General features: G+C 37.6%; 1 protein-coding gene across 1 annotated transcript in view; it reads left to right on the top strand.

Moving 5' to 3' along the window:
• ARID5B (AT-rich interaction domain 5B) overlaps positions 1-21,448 on the top strand; it is a 707,673-nt gene that overhangs the window by 101,042 nt on the left and 585,183 nt on the right. The window contains exon 3 of the mRNA XM_044056388.1: positions 20,163-20,397. Coding sequence (XP_043912323.1) covers positions 20,163-20,397 — 235 coding nt within the window. The remainder of the gene's footprint in view (positions 1-20,162; positions 20,398-21,448) is intronic.

The raw sequence follows: 21,448 nt of genomic DNA, 5'->3' as shown, positions 1-21,448 counted from the left end.
CCGGGAATTCAGATTGTTACATCACATGTTGCATCCGGAACAGAATTCGGTGAATGATTTTATTGCGGATGAGGAGGTCAGGGTGCATTATGCATCATTGTACAATGCTGTGAAAGTGATCGTGGAATTTCGGGAGCCATGGTTGGTTAAAGTTGACACTGAGAAAGTTGCCTTTCGCTTGTTGCCTATTAGGAGTGAGGATTGGCCGTTACTGGGGATGTAGGTAGGTGATAAGTACTGCTTTGATGCAGCTATGTCGATGGGTTGTTCAGTAGCATGTGCGACCCTTGAGAAGTTCAGTACCATATTACATTGGATTTGGGAGCAGAGAGTGGGAACGCAGAAGACAGTGCATTATTTAGATTATTTTCTGCTGGTGGGCGAAGGAAGGGCAGGAGCACAGAACGGGTTGAGAGAATTCAGGAGCATGTGCGAGGAGTTGCAGGTACCATTGGCTCAGCATAAGATGGAAGGTCTGGTGAGAGCCTTAGAATTTCTGGGATTAATGGTAGATGCGGAGCGGGGACTGTTTTGTCTACCCAAGGATAAGATAGAGAGGCTTCTGATGGCTATACACTTGGTGCTGGCCAAGAATAAAATGCAGATTCTATGAATCATGGAGTTGGGGCTTTTGAATTTTGCCTGTTGAGCTGTTCACCCTGGGCAAGCCTTTTGTAGGTTAGTGGCTTATATGTTGAAAGGGGGTAGGAGCAAACATCATGAGGTTAGGGTGACCAAGCTGGTGCGGGATATTTTGGTGTTTTGGTTTTGTGCAACAGTTTAATGGGATCTCTTTCTGGCAGTCTGACTGGGTGGGGCAGGAGGAACTTCACTTGTTTACGGATGCAGCCAGGGGTGCTGGTATGGGGGCCTACTTTGGGGGTCAGTGGTTTGCAGCTGAATGGCCAAAGGAATGGAACAAGGAATGGTGGTGTGACATGGCCTTTCTAGTGTTGATGCCTATATGGGCAACTTCGGTGGTGTGGAAGGAGCATTCGAGGGACAAATGAGTGTTTTTTCATTCAGACAGTATGGCTGTGATGAGGGTATTGCAAAAGAAGATGGCTAAGTCGGAATTGTTGTTATTGGTTTTCCATAAACTGGTTTTGCAGAGCCTGTTAATAAATTTTTCTTTTACAGGAGTGCACATGCCTGGTGTTAAGAATGATATTGCTGATAGCTTGTCCCGATTTCAGTTTCGCAGGTTTTGAGGGTTGGCCCCGTGGGTGGAGGATGTACCAGAAACCCTGCCGGAGGAGGTGTGGAATCTTGGGACAAGATAGCCAGATGGTTGGTGTGGCGTTCCTGGGCTCCTTCTAAGAGGAAGGCTTATGGTAGGGCTCTTTCTAATTTTAATCAGTTTATTTTGCAGTTGCCGGAAGAGGAGGGAGTGTGGTCGGAGGAATTATTGCTGCAATATGTGGCTCATGCTTGGGGAATAGGCAAGGCTTTGCAGACGGTCAAGGTGGGTTTGGTTGCTATTAGCATTTTTGCTAAGGTAGCAGGGTTGCAAGATTTCACAAAGTCCTGGACATTAGGGCGGATGTTGAGGGGCTGGGGGAGAGTGGTGGTGGGACGTAAGGACACTCGATGGCCGCTTACGAGGGAAGTATTCAAAGTTTTGTTGAAGGGGTTAGGGTTATTACAGGGTGGATCTTTGGATTACTTCATGTGGGGCATGCTGTGTACATGGTTATATTTTAGCACCTTCCGTGTTTCAGAGTTGTTAGGTTCATTTTGTTGGACGGAAGTTATCGTAGCTGAGGGAGGGGTTACTATTGCATTAAGGAAGAGTAAGACAGATGAAATGGGTAGGGGATTCATAGTGGTGATCAAGCCTGACAGGAATCCCAGCCTTTGCCCAGTAATGTGGGCCAAAGAATTCAAGAGGAGGCGGATGGGGAGTGTAGATGAGTTCGTTTTTTGTTCAATGGATGGGAAGGTGGTTTTGAGTCGTAGATTTATAGGTTTGGTTAGGAGAGTTTACAGTGCATGGGATTTCCTGCAGATAGGTTTGCAGCTCACTCTTTTAGAATGAGCAGGGCCTCAGATTTAGCTAGAGAGGGTAGTTCAATTTAAGTTATTAAGAGATTGGGGAGGTGGTCTTCAAATGCATTTTTATCATATATTAGATAGTCGTTGTCCTGATTAATAGCCTTCTTTTCTTCTTTTTTTTTTTTTTTTTTTAGGGAAGCATATCATCATTTTGGGGCATTCGTATATCCACTGGGCAGAGAAGCGTGCTTTAGTCAAGGAAGATGGATGAAATTTGGGATTATCACATTTAGGGTGGTTGGTGATTTGGTATGGGGTTAGGGATATTCGGTGGGATAGGTTGCTGCCTGAATTTGAGAAGGTTAAATTGAAGGTAGGGTGTCCTGGCATATTAGTAATTCATTTGGAAGAGCAATGATTTGGGCATTCTTTCTAAGAAGCATTTAGTGGATATTATCCTACAGGACTTGTTGAGATTACAGACATTGTACCCAGGTATGGAACTTGTTTGGTCAGAGTTAATTCCTCATTGGTGTTGGAGGAACGCACATAGTTATAGGGCGATTGAAAAGGCTAGGAGGTTCGTCAATCAGAGATTGGCTAGGCAATTAAGAATTCTGGGGATGCATACCATTAAACAGAGGTTTTGGGGATGGAGAGAAGGGCTGGTATCGAACAGATGGGGGTTCATTTTAATAAGCTGAGTTTGGATCTGTTTAATCTGCTTTTGAAGCTGTTTTTAGAGGGCATGGTTGAGGCTAGGGTTTAGGAGGAGGAACAGTGGTTATTCATTGGTTAATGGTTGTTTGGTCAGGAGGTGAGCAGATATGCTGCCTATTAATTGTGGTGGGTGAGCAGGTACGCTGCCCCGGTGGAGGAGGTACCAGGGTGAGCAGGTACGCTGCCCTGAGGTATAATTGTCCAAGGTGAGTAGTTACGCTGCCCTGGGGATCATTGTTGATAAAGACAATTGATGCTATTTTGTGTGCCTAAAGGTCATTTTATGATGATATTCAATAAAAGTCATCAAGTGGCTTTATGTGTGTGGTGTGGTTTATTTATAGGGGGGTCGGGACAAATGTAGTTTGGGACAAACTAAGTTGTCCCAGTCTCACGAGCAAAGGGTAAGGGGGTATAGATTAGAGATTAATGGGAGGCTTTGCATGTAGGTTAGTTAGTGTGATGGTGGGATGAAAGAGTTAAAGGGAATAGGAGAAGTCAAAGGAAGTGATGTAAGGGGAGGGAGGTACTCATAATTGGCTTAAGTGGTAAGGCTTAGGGGAAGTAGGTACATTTTGGCATGAGTTGGTGACCCTCCCACCCTCCCGTTTTGATTTGGATGGAAGAATTTTGGGTTGTTTAAGGCGGGGTAGAGGGACAGGATTGTCCTCATCTGTTCCCCCTCTAAGGAGGTAGTTATTCATTGGTTAATGGTTGTTTGGTCAGGAGGTGAGCAGGTACGCTGCCTATTAATTGTGGTGGGTGAGCAGGTACACTACCTGGGGGAGGAGGTATCAGGGTGATCAGGTACACTGCCCTGAGGTATAATCGTCCTTGGTGAGTAGTTACGCTGCCCTGGGGATCGTTGTTGATGAAGATAATTGATGTTTTGTGTGCCTAAAGTTCATTACATGATAATATTCAATAAAGGTCGTCAAATGGCTTTATGTGTGTGGTGTGGTTTATTTATGGGGGGGGGGGTGCAACCCAAACATTTTGGAGATTTTAATCTGTTTTAAGCAGATGCAGCTGAAAGTTGTTGTTTTTTTTTTTTTTTTAGGTTTTTGTTCTTCAGAAGAGCAAAGGAATGATGAATTATCTGCTGAGCATGCAGGGGATGTGTCATTTGTTCAATAAGAACTAACTAAATATACAATTGAATGTAATGACTTTGTTAATGACTGGGGGTGAAAAAAGGGATGAAATCATATGCAGCAGCAGTTTCAGAAAAGAAGGGAGCGCCTGTGATGAAAATCAAGAGACAGCCTACAGCAAGAAAAAAAGTATGTTAGATTATATATGGAGAAAGAGTTCATAGCAGCTTATGAAAAGAAATATTAGTATCCAAGGAATAATGAACAGTTTAGGAGAAAGTATTCATTTTAGAGAAAAAAGTTGTTTATGGGGTTTAGAACTTATGTTAATTTCAGTGGAAAATATCTTTAGTCATCTGAAAGGTTTTTATTAAGTTAGAAATATGAATGGGGTTAACAATGATCACTTTGAGTGGACATGGGCCTGGGAATTGGAGGTGCTGCTAAAAATGGAAAGGCAACATGTGTCTTTAGCCAGCATCTGTTATATCATTGGAGCTTAATGTAGTATAGTCAACCCAAATTGTTTCACTTTTATGTAGAGTCACTGAAGACTTACTAATGTACTAAAACATACATGATGGAATTTAGGAAATGTTAAAATAAAAACAGGACTACTTTGGTTTGATTATGAGGATGAACAAAACAGTATTTGCTTAAAGTAATGACTGAAAGGAAGTATGGAGAATGCAAAATATGATGAAGATAACAATGGCATTATAAAGGGTGTGGGTTACAGAAATCGTCTACTGCAAAGACAGAAAAGGTGTTCAATAAGAAAATAATGCTTTAGAAAACCAGAATATAGAAGTGAATAATGAAAAAGATAATATATAGCAAGCTGAGAAGAATTCAAAGGAAAAGGAAATAAGAATTGAAAATGGATGTGAATGTTTGATTGTGGTGTTGAAAAAGAAAAGAATGTTATGAATGTACTGTCAGTAAATGTTAAAAGTGGCAACTATTTCTCTATGTCCAAGACTCATTAGTACGTGTCTGAAAACAGCAAGACTGATTATGAGAAATGAAGCTACATTAAGTTTGATATCACACTGTCCTGGATTATTTCCTTTTTTCCAAAGTATGGCAATCTCAGAGTTAGCCTATACAAGTAACAGGGATGTGGGAGGTGCATGGAGCTTGCCCCCAGCAAAAACAACATTAAAGTAGAGAAGCATTTTTTTAACATCCCCAGCTGTCCTGCAGTTTCATTTTTTTATGGCAAGTTCTATGCCTCGCACTTGCCAGGTGTGGATTTACAGTAGTGAGCCACCAACAGTGTAGTGATATGATGTTTGAGTCATTATGCAGATATTATTGTTTTACTAGATATGAGATTCTGCAGACAGAATTTGAAGTACAAACTGAGAGATTATGAAGCAATACGTTATTATTATGGAATTTGTGCACAGAATCATGGCTAGGAGATGTGCTTCTCTTAGCCAAACCAGGTGGAGAAAAATCAGATTTTTTTTTGCCATAAGGAATGGTATGGCCTCGGTATTAGATGTGAGGATAAATACGAAGGTAGTAAGAGACATTGGAGTTTATGTTCTTACTTATATGAAGGAATTGGAGCAGTTATTTAATGATATTAAACCCTATATTATAGTTAGTTTAGGATTGTAATAACAGAGGACTTTAGCTGTGGAATCAGGAAAATAAAATCCATCAAGATGCTGCAATTGTGATTAGTTATTAAAACATAGACATCTGTGTTTTAGCAAAGAAAGAGCATACTTTAGGGCGCACTTAAGAACAGAAACAATATTTTAACCAATAATATAGCTGAGAAACTTAGTTGGTATGTAGTGATTTCAAATTATTTGACTGAATTGCAAAAAGTAAATGAAGTGTTGAAGCAGCAGGATACATATATTGTGCAGGACTGGATGGGACAGGCTGCAAGTTTTATAAAGAAGTGAATGGTAGGCAAAAAGCAAAGTTCATAAAGGTTTTAAATACATGGAGAGCTGAAGGTTTTTAAGATAATGAGACATGAACTTTTTAAGATTAATTTGGAACAAATAGGCTAAGATGGAAGTAAAATAATGGAGGCCAAGTACATCAAGTAATATGGACAGCAAAATAATGATGAAGGTATCTCAAAGGAGATTTAAGAAGATTATGGAGGAAGTACTGATAGAAGGAATCTATGGAGCAAAACTGAGACAAAGCTGAAAGATATTTGTTAGGGATGAAAGAGCTGGATAGGGATAAAGAATTTAGGATAATGATTAGTGATGTCAAAAGAGGCAATTGGTAATGTTAGCTATGAGCAGTTCTAGAAAACTTTGAATCTCTATGTTATAGAATGGAATACATTAAAATGACTGAGGATTTCTTATGAGAAAATTAGTGTTATAGTTTTACTAAATGGATGGCAAAAGATGGAGTAAAAAACAGATAAAAGTAAATGCATTAAGCAGGGATATTCTATTAGCAGCATGCTGTTTGCATTAGTAATTAATGCTATTTCAAAACAAGTAAGGCAACATTTATGGAAGCAAACTATTATATGAATGATAGTATAAATATCTTTAATACTGAGTTATGCAGGCAATGTAGTATTAATGACCAGAAACAAAGAGTGGATGGTGGGGATAATTATGGCAGTTATAAAATTGATAAGTGGAGAAAAAGGTAAAGGCCTGGGGGCGTAGTTCACATTGAAGAAACATATCTATGTGCGACAGAAGTTATGTTAAGGAAGACTTTAAGAAAGAAAGATTATGTTAGGACAGTGGGAGAGTTTAAGGAAATTTTTCAGTTATGGAAAACTTTTTAAGCTGACTAAAAAAACACTGTAATAAATTCATTTATTTAGGGTAAATTTGTATACTTAGGGAGTGCATATGTTTCCAAGTAAAACAATAGTTATTGCAGTTAGTATGTGCAATTACATGGTGATCAAGATTGAACCCAGTCAAAAGAATGCTTTGTATTTTAAAGTTAATAAGGGTGGTATGGTTTGAAGGAACCTTATGGCTCATTTGGCACCTTTGTATTTGTACTGGGTATTAAAAAATATGACAGAGAAAATGGAAGGTTTTACTGCTTCAGTTACTAATACAAAGAATTTTGGGGAAATTAAATACTTTTAAAGAATAAAGAGTAATTGTAAAGAGGAGATTCAGAAGTATCAAAGTGAAGCTCTGTTGTGGAAAATGAAAGTAGAGAATATAGGAAGAACTGAAAATGCAGTATGAAAATGTAGTAAAATCATATTTTTGTATAGAACCATAGATGAATTTTAATAAATATATTAGGTGAGCCATGCAAGATGGATGAAAGAAAACTATTTAAATGTATTGAAATATGTCAGGGTTTTCTGTAGAGATTACTATTGGATAAATTACCCATTTGATGAAGATGGTGCCTAAAGTAGTAACTGAAAGATTATGTTCTGCTGGTAAAGAAATTTAAATAGCCAAACATTTTTCCTGGAATGTGAAAGGGCTGGAAAAATGATGGCTTGAAAGTTTTTGAGCAAAGGCTTTGAATGTGCAAAATTTTGATATCAACATGATGCTTTGTGGATTTTATGAACAAGTAAATAATTTAAATATGTAGAAATGGATTGGATTATGTTTAATATTATAAAGGAATATATGGAAAATTAGAACTGATGATGCTTTTGAATAAAAAATGGATAATGGTAGATATAGTAAAGAAAATAAGAATGTGGTTGTGTCAAAAAATGAGTGGGGAAGTTGAAAAGGTTTTTAATTTATTGTATTGCTTTTTATGTTGATTATAGTTGTAGTTGTATTGGTCTATTTTTATGCAGTATATATATATATATATATATATATATATATATATAGTTTACTGTCATTCCTTGAGGTAGACTCGATCTAATCCACTTCACTCGAAACCTGAACCTTGAGTGTTGGAAATGCTGAACACCAATATTGCGGAAGTACAAATCTCACCCCTATCTCAACCCATGTTAACGCTCGTCCCAAGATCGCATTCAGTTTGTATTTCAGCAATACCAGATTTCGGCATTGTCAGTTTTCCTGGATGGGGTCAATGATACGACCATTCAACCGAGTCTGCTTTGAGGACATGATAGTAAACCTATATATAGTTATGTATGTGTGTGTATATATATATATATATATATATATATATATATATATATATAGTTATATAAATTAATAAAGAAGCCCTTTTCTTTTTGGTAAGTGGCATGCAGTCTTTTGTATGCAGCTGAGTCCCAGCAACTGAATGCCACCAAAAGAGGTAGATAAGTAATATCTCAATTTAACATCTCTTTCAAAGGACTGCACACTATGGAGTACAACACCCTCTTATGCTGTGTTTTTTTTTTAATTTCTCCAAGTCTTTTGGGTTTTTAATACTGTGACAGGAATGGATACCATTCATCAGTAAAAGTATGATTATAGTTGGTGAAATTGATATTCTTTCAATCTTTCATGTTAGCCAAAAGTTCTCTTCACAGCACCCTTAATGCAGCTAGAATTGACTCCTTCCAATTCATATGGAGTTACATGTATCAGTAGCATACCTAAATAAGACTTTAAATTTTTTTTATGAGACCCATTGCTCCTAATATTATCGGAGCTGTGTGGGTATCTGTCTTCTGCATTGCTCCCATTTCTGCTTGCATATCCTGATATTTTATGATTTTATGGCTCCCTGTTTATAAGACACCGTAATCACTGGGTGTAACAATTTCAATGATCAATGCTACTTTTGTCTTCCATTCATGGGTTACTATAGCTGGTTTTCTCACGGGTATTTTTTGAACTGTTGGCAATGGGGAATCCATATATACACCAACTTTCTCTATAATGCTTTGTGGCTGCTGTTTCCAGTGCTTCTCAGCAACTTCAGTATTGTAATGTTTGCACAGCCCCAATGCAACAGTCTTGCCACATTATTTTGCCTTTCAGCATGCTGGCCTTCTGCCATTAGTGTACCACCCCCAGCAACAAAATGTGCGACTGTTTCTAGTTCTGTTTTTTGCAGACCCTTCATTCATCTTTTTCTCCCACATGTTCAATGGACTTTGTAAACCAACATGTATGTAGTCCACTGTCCTGGGCTGCTAATATTAGCCTTTTATCTTTGGGTTTAAATTCACCTCTCCGTAACCATTCTTGCAGTAGATCCTGATCAACATGAGGTTGTTACAGAAGTTTTCTATACTTGCAACTATATTTATACCCCTTTCACTTTTCTTGCCTTCTCATGTGATCCTTCTCCTTATATTCTTTCTTTTGTGCTTTGGCACATTCATTTGCTGCCTGACTTGCCACCGATAAGCTTCTGTTGAACTAAGCAGGGAAGTCATCTTAGATTTGTTCTCATCATGTTTCAAAACTTTCACAACGTTTGGATCTGGTGAGGTCAGCAGATAGGTATGCAGTCCTATGATTGCAGATCTATAAATGTAATCAATTTTCAGGAGGCCCATATCTCCATCAGAACGAGGAATATATAATCTTGGTATACAATGATTTTTATATATCATTTGATAAGCATGGAACCTTCTCTTGATTTCCTGTCCAACTGATCTAGAATCTTTTGGGCCAGTCAGTCACCTCAAAACTGTAAGTTAGAACAGGAAGAGCAAATTGACTTATAGCTTGGATTTTGTTCCTAGATGTCAGGACTGTTTCCAGTATTAATTTTAGTCTTCTAAATATTCCTTACTGAGTTTTGTTTGCATTTGTTCATGTTTTATTGTCAGTTTGGAGTGCAGTGCCCTCTTATGCTGCAATTTAATGTTAGCAATGGAAAATGGAACCAACACTAAAGATGGTAATGGAACCCACAGCTTACTGATCTTCTAGCACCAAAGGAAGGCATGCTATCTAATGAGCCACTGACACTGGCTTAGGTCATTTCAAGTTCACATGGTAGCTAGAGATTATACCAGCATTCAGTGGGCTCAAGGGATTGATAATAATCATGAATGGAGCATACCCCCCAACATACACACAATATTTTGCTGTCGTTTACATATGTTCCCCACAGTGTGCTTCTGCTCATTGCACACTAACACAGTATAACACTACGAACTGCTGATAACCTGCACATTATGCAGATTAACTAAAAATCCTAGCCTGGATGGATGATACCTCAAATAAAATGTTTATGTTCCTTTTTTATCTAGTGTAATTGCACTATATCATTTGCACAATCCTCGTAGTTGTCCATTCTCATGGAAAAACTAGAAGGAACATTGTTGTCAAAGCCTGAATAGTCTCAGTCTGAGGTTGGCAAGAGTGAATCTATGATGCTCTACATATACAATTTAATACACTTTTTCTGATTATTTCTGATTATTTCAGCTTTTTTCTGTAATTCACAGTAAATCTTCTACATCTTTTCCTGAAATGTTTCTCATTGCATGCTTTCTAACCAGTTACTAGAAATTGTATTCCAGTAAGTCATCACTTTTTGTGAAGAAATACTTTAAAAGTTCAGTATTTAGATGCCATTCAACATCACCAGTCATTTTTAAACTATGTTAGGAAACTTAGACCTATGTGGAGCGGGAGATGGTGACGTTGTCACCAAACCAATATAAATGGGAAGGGGGTGCTGTGGCTGTCACTGAAGCCTACAGTATATTCAAACAGATGGTACTTTTGTCCTCAAATAACATGTATAACTAATACTTACAACTTTTCCATTTCTAGTTATTTATCATGCCATGGCACTCTCCTTGAATAGTTGAAAGAAAGTATTGTTTTTCCTTACTGAGGATCTTCAAAAAGGGTCTAACTATGGGCATGTAATAACCCAGAATCATCTCAGTGCTAGAGGAAATGCTCCTGCCATGCTACAAGAGACTGTAATTGCTGTTATGACAGCAGTTAAGTACTGGTGTGGTACATGAGTTATTTGGGCGTATTCACTCTAGACCTGACCGTGATGTTCTTACCCACTTTATGTAACTGTGCAATGTGTACCTTGCAGCAAGATAACATGCACCCTGCTGTAGACATCATTCTCAAGAAGTTAGGCCTCCTAATTTTTATCATTACTGAAGCAGTTTGTCAGTTGCTGAGCTGAGTACCAGGTACAAGTGTTGTGGGATCTGACATTGCAGCAATCTAGAAGAGCTGTAACTTGACTGCCATCAGCCCCCCACCAAACTCGTCTCCTGCCTGAACTGCTGTTTGAACTCAGGTTCTCAAGGTCACAATGTGGGTTCAGTCCCTCTATGGTTACCTTTTTATCACATTTCCTTAGTCAGACTACATAAGAAGCAGATACATTTTCAGTATTCTCAGTGGTCTTATTCCTTGTGTGAGACCTTTGTGCTCTGTTTGTCTGATGTTTCCCTTTTTTCATAGCTGTATTACTATGGAATAGGGAATTCTCTGCAAGGGGAGTGTGGGAGTTTGAAGTCCCACATTTGAATGCTAGAGGTAGGCTTAACCCACTGTGGAGACACTTTTCAAATTTATTTTCTGTTTTTTTTTTTTGTATTACCCTTTATACGGTTAATAAAAAATCATAAAATGTCCTTCACTGAGCATCCACTTAGTCTGGCAGAGGAAAAAAAAACTTCTGTTTTAAAAGTAAAGGCTTTAAAGCAGGGAAATAAAGAATCCCCCTTTGACTCAGTCGTACCACTTTTTGTGTTGGAAGAAGGCATATACTTGAGTGAAGACTCCAGAAACTTGTGCTGTCATCCTGTTGGTAGTCTGATTTATCTGTATAATCTTGATCCCTTCCTTTGATTGTCAGCAGACATGAGACATTGCCTGCTATAGTAGAGTCCCACACAGATGCATACTTGAAGACATCTAGTATACTAGCTACACAGTAGTGCTTTCCTTATCAGGTGGATGGAGTAAATGGCTGCAGTTTGATCCTCAGGCTTTGGTGTTGTAGATGTGTGTGTGTGTGTGTGTGTGTGTGTGTGTGTGTGTGTGTGTGTGTGTGTGTGTGTGTGTGTGTATATATATATATATATATATACACACACACACACACACACATTTATGTGGGTGTGTGTTTTTGTAAACGTATATATGTAGCGAGAGAGAGATAAACGCATCACACAAACACAAACATACACACATACATGTGCGTACACCTTCATATTTTGTTTCTGTACACATGCATACATATACATATATATTTATATATATATATATATATATATATATATATATATATATATATATATACACACACACACACACATATATATATATATATATATATATATATATATATATATATATATATATACACACACACACACACACACACACACACACACACATACACACACAGTCTACACTGACTTGGGCAGACTGGAGCACTCCACTTGTTCTCACATTTGCCTGGCTAGCTTCTTCAGTCCTTGTGCCAGTAGTCATATGTGGCATTTGAGATGCAGTCAGTTAAATACTTTGAATAACTCTGTACCCCTGTGTAGGGGTAAGGGCTTGCTATGCTTGTAGAGCTGCGACATTTGTTACAGAATTAACTCTGTCTGCCAGCACAGTGTCTGTTGAGAATTAAAGCAGGTAAAGTGAATTGATACCCACATATCTAGTTCAGTTGTGAAAACAGACAAGTGATGCAAAAGCCACTTCAAGAAATTCGTTCAACACAAGCTGGGCTTTGAGACAGCTGTTTTCACCATGAGCATTTTAGTTTGATTTTGATCGCTTTTTTGACCTAGCAGATATACCGATAACTGCAGCAGGATTCTGACAACTCCTTTAGGCATGCAGTTTAAAAGATATTCATTCATCATTGTGTACTTTCTAATGCGTGAGTCTTTGCTGCAGTGGGTCATGTTTACAAAGCTGCATACCTTCGACTGTTTTATGGCAATACACAATGATTGCGGAATTCACTTAGAAATAATTACAGCATGTCCTGTGTTCCTGATATTGACTCACTGTTGCCATGTTCTAATCATCTGGTTTCTCTGTGGATTTAATGATCTATTATGAAACATGCAAGAAGGAAGTAGTAATATTTCATTCCCTAACAGACTGGTGATGTTTGTGGGAATACTTCAGAACTCTTAGATGCCTTTTTCCTCCTGAGAATGCAGATTCTCCTTTCTCTCACCGTTTTCTTTTTCCGACTGCAGTCACACTTGGGCTGCCTAGATTATAACATTTTAAATGACAATATTGTTTATAAGTGTAGCCTTCAGTGGTTCATATTAATAGGGATTTGAATGTCCTGTAATACTTCATCATTGAATAATACTCTGTACACAAATTGCTAATTATTTTTGCAGGCTATATGGAATAAGATGCATTCTCTCTTTTGATTTTTTAATCAATTTACAAGGTGTGTTTTTTGTTGGCTTATAATTCAATTTATTACTTATTAATATAATATGTGTATTTAATGTTACAGATATTTATACTGTCTTATGCAGACCCTACTTTTATTTCCATATATTTGTGTTTGTGTGCTTTGGTAACAAACAAAAAATAAACAATATTTTATTTATTGAAATACATACCATATGGGCAAAGGATTATGTGTTTTCCTATTTCATGGTGATATCAACATTTATTTTCCACATTTCATGTCAGTTTTCTTTTTCTTTTTTTTCTTTTTTGGAAAGGGATGTGCAGTATACTCATGTATGTGCCAGTGATAAATGTATGTTCAGTTGCAAGTCTGCAGGGTTTGCTTTCCTATTATTATAGTGCAGTATTATGTTGAAATCATGTTAAGAAAACAGCTAACTTCCATGACTTTTCACTTAACACACGATAATTATTATTGGTAGTATTATTTAGTCTTTCACTAATTCATTCATTCATTCATTCATTCATTCATTCATTTATTTATTACTTCTGTTTCTTAAGCAGGGTAGAGCACTAATCCACATGGACTTTTTTTAGACTCGGACTGAAAGTGCCATCTGGTTAAGTGACTTACTCTGAGTAAGATTGCCTTATTATCATCAGGTGGCTAGTGATACTTGTACATCGACATACAAATTAGCCTTAAGAAGTACTTAGCTACATTTTTGCTTGAGACTGTTCACTTAACATGTCCTCCCAGGGTAAGGGATGTTTCTTAGATTTTGAGTCTGTGCCTTGTGACCTGACAGACCTTCTTTTTCTGATAATACTGTCTCTTTCTAAGAAGCAGTTCTGTTATAGTTTGGTAGGTGGAAGACAGCTTTGCTCTCCGATGGCCTGTACCATTTGTACTTAGTGGGCAACGTTCAGAAATGTCCTGCAAGCAGCAGTGAGGGAGCCCTTTGGAGGAGGTGTGAGCTACAGAATGCCTGAAGCATGAGACACAGAAGGGAAATATATCATTGCAGATTGTTTTCAGTGAGTCTCAATTTTTAGGACTGTTACGCAGTGAATGGATGAGCACATCAGTCTTTTCAACAAGCTTAGCTCACAACCCTTAAAAATCTGGGTTAAATGCAAAAAAAGAAAAATGTGAAACAATAAAAATGGTATGCACATAATGCATTTTTGGAAGATCAGACTAGTCTACAACTCCACTTTCTTGTGCTAATTACTGACTATAATCCTCGGTGATTTACTAAAATATTGTTTGTTTTAGGGACATAGCAAATATCTAAGGCAAATTTAGGGATGTTCTGTGAAATCAGAAACATTTGACAGGTACAGGTGGGATGTATAAATTCTGCCAGTATGTGTGATGTACACCTCTAAATCACTGTCCCTTACTGACTGAAAACTAATGACACACTATGACCATTGGTGTGCAGTGGACAGGCATCTTGCCATTATGGCAAATTGAGAAAGACCAGTCGGCACAAGTCATAACCTTTTCCACACTTGACTGATTGTAAGGCAGAGTGGCTGCCAAGTTGTGCAGTTAACAGTAGAACCATAAAACTATACATATGCAGTGCTACAAAGGCCTTCATCATTGTGCCCTGTGTTATGGTGTGTGTGTGACCTAGATGTGTAGCATGGAGATGGATTTTATATATATATATATATATATATATATATATATATATATATATATATATATATATATATATATATATATATATAGATCCGTATACACTCTGTGATTTATGTGTCACTGTGTCATTTTGTGGTGTGTGTGTGTGTGTGTGTGTGTGTGTGTGTGTGTGTGTGTGTGTGTGTGTGTGTGTGTGTGTGTGCATACATTCTTGTGGCATACGCATGTGTATTTGTATGTCTGCATGAGAGAGAGAAAAACATTGCAATATGGATGTTAATAGTGTGATGCAAGACAGCTCATTGAGGTGTTAGGTTTTGCTTTTGAGTATGACATGCAGTTAAGACAGAGATGTTCATTTACATACCGCATTCTGTAGTCCTATGTATTGTTCATAGTTGAGTTTGATTATTTTGTATAGTTTTGGAAATTACATCAGTGCTTGGTTATTTTTTGAAGTGAGATTGGGTTCTGCATATATACACATACACCCATGCATACCTACATATACATTTGTGTGTGTGTGTGTGTGTGTGTGTGTGTGTGTGTGTGTGTGTGTGTGTGTGTGTGTGTGTGTGTGTGTGTGTGTGTGTGTGTGTGTGTGTGTGTGTGTGTGTGTATACTATATATATATATATATATATATATATATATATATATATATATATATGTATACTGTATGGGTCTACTTCACTATATTGAAATACCACAATGTCTAATTTTATTTCATCGAGACTAGTTCATCAAAACCTTACTATATTGACAACTCATATCATCGACTCCCGTTTCATCAAATTCACTTTCTAAAACTAACAGGTCAATGCAGAGGAATTTATTCATAGAAATTGAAATAACTTAACTTCCAGAAAACAAAATAGAAAATTCAGTCACTCGAAAAGAACAAAAGAGCAATGAATATATATATATATATATATATATATATATATATATATATATATATATGATTACTGTTCAAAATATCTAAAGCTCATTTGATTGAAATGTTTTAAGGGGTGAAAATCACTGTAAGTATAAACTATCTAAAGCACATTTGACTGAATTGTGTATGTTTGGCCAAAAAGGTTATAGTGGTTGTTGTGTATATACTGGTCTTAGCGGGTTAGGTCTGGGGCATAGATTTGCTGTTATAAACGTTTGGTGGTGCATGTGTGTGTGTGTGCTTTCTGTATGTGTATGTGCATGTATAGGTCTGTGTGCCAGAGCTGGGGGGGCAGACACAACATACATACAGGTATACTTCCTGATGATATCAGTGACCATTCTCTTACCTTTATAACTAGACAAAAGATCCTTATACCCAAACAAACAATCTTTGAACTACCCAGAACAAAAAAAATCTCAACCCAGCTAGCTTCCAAGCCGAGCTCAAAGCTTGCAATTGGTCACCTCAAAAATACCTACCTCTTGAAGAAGCAGTCTCTTACTTTAACACTAAATTCTTACAAATCCTAGAACACCATGCCCCCTCTCGTACTGTCAGAGCTAGGAACAAACCTGCGCCTTGGCTCACAAAAGAGACAAGGCAAAAAATGCTTCAGAGAAATAGAATCTGGTCCAAATGGAGAAATACTAAAAACCCGACTGTTCATGAAATCTTTAGACTGCTGAGAAATGCCACAAAAAAAAAAAATTAATACTCCCAAGATAAAAAAAAACTATTACCTTAAACTCCAGCAAGCCCAACATCAAAACCTACAAAAATTCTGGAGAGGTATAAATAGCCTACTCCACCCAGGGCCCTCGAAAACTCCAACCCTATCTAATTTGACTCAGAATTCTCCCAGCCAAATTGCCAATACTTTTAATAAATTTTTCTCTGAAACAGTCCAATCCTTAGCAAATACCTTATCTCCTGCCAGCATCTCTAAGACACTCTCTCTAATCAATATACCTCCTGCCTTACAACTGCAGTCTGTTCCAACATCTCTCATCCATACCCTACTTAATAAACTAAAACCATGCACACCTTCAGCTGACCTCCTTCCAGCTGAATTTCTGCAAATCATAGCTGGAGTACTTGCTTACCCTATCGTCATCTTAATAAATAGAACCATTACAGAAGGTTCAATCCCATCTCTCTGGAAAGTCTCACATATTATCCCAGTACATAAGGGAGGTAACTCAACTGAACTCTCTAACTTCCGTCCCATAGCTCTACTTTCTCCTTTAGCAAAAATCATGGAAAGATGCATTCATCGACAACTACTTGATCATCTCCTACAAAATAATCTATTAGCTGACTGCCAGCATGGCTTTAGGCCATTTCATAGTACTACAACCATGCTCCTATCCTTTTCAGACTGTTTTAATAAAAATCGTAATAACAACTTGCTCTCCTCAGCCCTCTTTTTAGACATCTCCAAAGCCTTTGACATGGTGAATCATCACCTAATGTTAGATACACTTAAATCACTTTCAGTAGACACTCAGACAGTCAAATGGTTTAAGTCCTATCTAGAAAATAGACAACAAGCAGTCCTCTGGGACAATTACCTATCAACCCAGCTCCCTATCTCTCTGTGAGTCCCACACCGCTCTATTCTGGGACCCCTTCTCTTTTCCATTTTCATTAATGATCTGAAAACATCCCTTCCTCAAACCACCTGCATACAATATGCCGATGACTCGACATTAATCTGTGCTGCAGCATCTTTTGCTGAACTGCAGTCTAGCACCCAAAAAGTATTTACCTTAGTTGAAAACTGGTTCTACAAACGCTGTCTCCTCCTAAACCCTAAAAAAACTTAACTTCTACTGTTCACCCCTACCCAGAAGTCTCCCCCTATCAATTTCACAGTAGTATCAAATAATGGCACTGTAATAGTACCTGCTACAACAACTAAGCTTTTAGGCGTAACAATTGATCATAATCTTAGTTTTGACTCTCACATAAAATTAACCATTAAATCAGTTAATAGAAAACTTGGTTTCCTTTACAGGCTAAAAGCCTTCCTTACACCTTCTGCCAGGACTACTATCGCCCAAACACACCTAATCTCCACCCTTCTCTATGCCTCCCCAATTTACACTAATCTATCCAAAAACAATCTAAATAAGCTGGCCACCTCTTGTAATAACATTGCCAGATCTGCTACTGGTTCCCCATTCCAAACCCACCATTGCCAAAATCTGAAAAAGTTAGGATGGTTGGAACTGCAAAACCATCTTTTTCTTCAGCAACTAACTATCACCCATAAGATCTTGTATCATCCCACAAATACTCCCATACTCTCTAGCCTTATTAGCCCATATAAAAATCTGAGAACCCTACACTCAGCTAATAAGTTACTAGTAGCCACCCTTAAATCCAACAACAAATCTGACAACTGTCTATTTACCTACACCATTGGAAACTCTTGGAACAAGCTTCCTAATAAACTAACATCCCTGACATCCACACCACTATTCAAGAAGCAACTAAGAACCTTCCTAAGTTCACAATGGCTATGCCCGTGTACTAATCCTGACTGATACATCCTCCTCTTGACCACCACCTTTATATGACTATAACATTCATCTCTGATGCAACAAAAAAAATGTTTTAATATGATCAACTTATACATTTGTATAAGTTTCTTTTTTTTGTCTAATGTTGTGTAACTGCTCTAATCTGCTCACATGTAAATCCTGGTATTTGTAACTTATATGTACTTGCTTATTCGTGTCATTTTATTCCCTTTTAGGTTATATAAATCTATTTAAAAGGGGCTCTCTATGTTTAATTAATTTTTAGAAGTTATCCCCTTATGTCTTATGCTTACTTATTTATGTCAGTTTGTATAGTACTGTAGTGGAGCTTTTCTCCCTGGGCCTCTACTGAAAATGGACATATATCCAGTTAGACTAGCCGGGTCAACAAATGTAAAATAAAATAAATACATACAGGATGGAAGGACATCCCTAGAAGGACTTGCTCAGAAGAGGACCAAGATTAAACTGATTGTAAGTCAAATTTTGTAGTATATAGCATGAGAGTGCAGAGAAAGAAGTCAAGAGGTACTGAAATGTAATGTTTGGGGTTGGACTCAAGTAATGCTGAAGACTTCCTGACATTTTTCTAGCCTCTACTATGATCATAGGAGTATTGTATCTTTCTCTGGTAGCTGTACAGCAAACATATACCTGAATGCTAAATATCATATAGCAAACAGTCATAACAATGGTTTTCTTTTCAAGTACTTTTCTACTTTCATTTAATTTGTTAAACTGTGGGTACAGACATAATCAGAAGTATTTCATTCAGGTTTTATTACATACACTTGAACAGAAAGTAGGCATATGACAGGAACTCACTGTTATGCCAAGGTCCATGTGGAGAGAAGCATGACACCTGAAGGACTGAGTGACTGAATGGAGCATCAGTGGCTTTGGAAAGGTGACCAATACAATGTTATTTACTTAGGGAGTAGGTTTAACAGCTAAGGTGGTCAGGAGATGTAACACACTTCCAAAAACAGTGGTTGAAAACTGATCGATGACGATATTCAGTAATATCTCTCACAGATGGATAAGATGCCGAAGGTCACCCTCCTTGCAGAAAAGCAGTTGATTAAAAGAATTTTACAAGGTTTTCTTTTCTTGTTTTTTTATGTTAACAATGATGTATAGTTTAGGTGCTCTAATTACAATCTTTTACTTTTTGGTTATGGGAAATGCAATATTTCATTGTAGACTTGCCAGCTTTCTCCTGCAACAAGGGCCTTCTATATTTAATAATTTGTTATTTATGCTTTTCTCTGTACACTCCCATTTTGGGAAAGAGGTAAGACTATCTTATTTGTAGCACCCACACTTATTCTGTCATTACTGAAGCTTCACAGACTTGCCATCTTTAAAAAAACTGTTGTTATATATTATGACAGTATGGCTTACTGTGATAAATTACAAAATAAGACTTGATGTTTTCTGGAACAAGAATTTAAACACTGTTTATGTCCAGAGGGAAAACATACTTAAAAGATGGGTAAACATTCTTAGCCAGTGATCTAAGACCTTAAGATTTTAATTTGGTCTTAACTGGGATTGCTAATCATCACTCACTGATGTATAAACTGCTTTTTCCAGTTCTTTTAGATAGCTTCCAATTAAACAAAAAAAAAAAAGAAAGAAAGAAAGAAAAAAGCTTATTTGTTTTGCTTGCCAGCTTACTTCCTGGCATTTTAAAGACATTGTTATTGTTTCAGTGTTTGTAATGAATTGCCCAACCAGAGTAAAATGTGTCAAGCAGATGGAGAGCATTTTTATTTTTAACGGTAACTACATTGTGCAATGTGCTGCCAATAGTAAGACAATTATCATGAAGAAGAATGGCATACTGAAGCAATACATGATATTATTGCATAGCTGTTTTCTCAGCAGTATCATAAACAAGTTTTATAATCTTTTTTTTTTTTTTTTCAGGATGAAGTTATTGCAGCTTCAGAAAAGGTAATTGTAAAGGTAGATGACTTAATAAAATGGACCAAGTCAGACTTCTCTAAATGGAAACGGGGTCTCAGGGCTGTACCACTGAAGCTGCCAGTTCAGAAGGAGCTGGTGAAGAATGGAGAGAGAGAAACCTTGCAAAAATACAGGCAGTCAACATGCAACAGTGGTCTGAACTTCAAAGACGTGCTGAAGGAAAAAGCTGATCTTGGTAAAAGAGTCTTCCATTCACTGATATCACAAATTGCATATTAATTATAGGATTGTACGTTTACTTATAATTCATACTACAAGAGAGGATTCTGCTAACTAATGAGTGGCTAAGGACAGTGGCTGCCGCATTTGCATTACCTCGTATTTTTCTGCTTACACCTTAATTACTGTTAGCAGAAAAATGCAGCAAGGTGTAAGTAAAAAAATGCATCAATGCAAATGAGGCAGACATCTTGCTGGATTTTACACTTAGACTATTGCTAACTATGCTCTGTTCTTACATTGTATATGTAAATAAGAACCTGCAGAATGTGATTAAGAAATACTGTGCTTTCTTTAATGAAGCACTGGATCACTTGGTTTTCAGATACAAGCTGCGGAGCCACGTATTTATAACAACTCAGTTATCACTTTAAAGGACATGTCCAAAAATTTAGTGAACATGGGCATTTTGTTCTTATTTTAATTTTTGGTTGCTTCCCTACTAAGTCTTCTTCTTCTTCTTTCGGCTTTTCCTGGTCAGGGGTCACCACAGTGGATCACCTGTCTGCTCGTGATTGGCAGTGGAGTTTTACAGTGTCGAGTTGCCAGCCCGGCGCCCAAACTTCCACAGAAGGCACACCCAAGCACACACTCACACCTAGGGCCAATTTAGAGTGTCCAATCCACCTACTGCATGTCTTTGGGATGTGGGAGGAAACTGGAGCACCCGGAGGAAACCCACGTGACCACAGGGAGGACATGCAGACTCCGCACAGAAGGCACCCCAGCCAAGGATCAAACCAGAAAACCTCTTGCTGTGAGGTGGCAACGCTAACTGCTGCACCACTGTGGCTACCTTGCTTCACTACTAAATCTAGTAATGCAAAATGGTAATCAAATTTTATGAAGATTGTTACATGATCGTATTATAACTGTCACTCTGTTTATGCTTCCTGGCTGACAGAATAGCTTATTTTTAGAAGTGGTAAATGCTGGTTTTGTGTTAAAATATCTGTTTAATTCTGAATGCAAAGAAACTGAACTTGTCAACATTACCAGGCCAGCAA

Source organism: Protopterus annectens, chromosome 14.part0 (assembly GCF_019279795.1).
Source record: "Protopterus annectens isolate FY-2018-M chromosome 14.part0, PAN1.0, whole genome shotgun sequence".
NCBI lineage: Eukaryota > Metazoa > Chordata > Ceratodontiformes > Protopteridae > Protopterus > Protopterus annectens.
The sequence above is the reverse complement of the archived record's forward strand: the minus strand, read 5'-3'. Positions and strand labels throughout refer to the sequence as shown.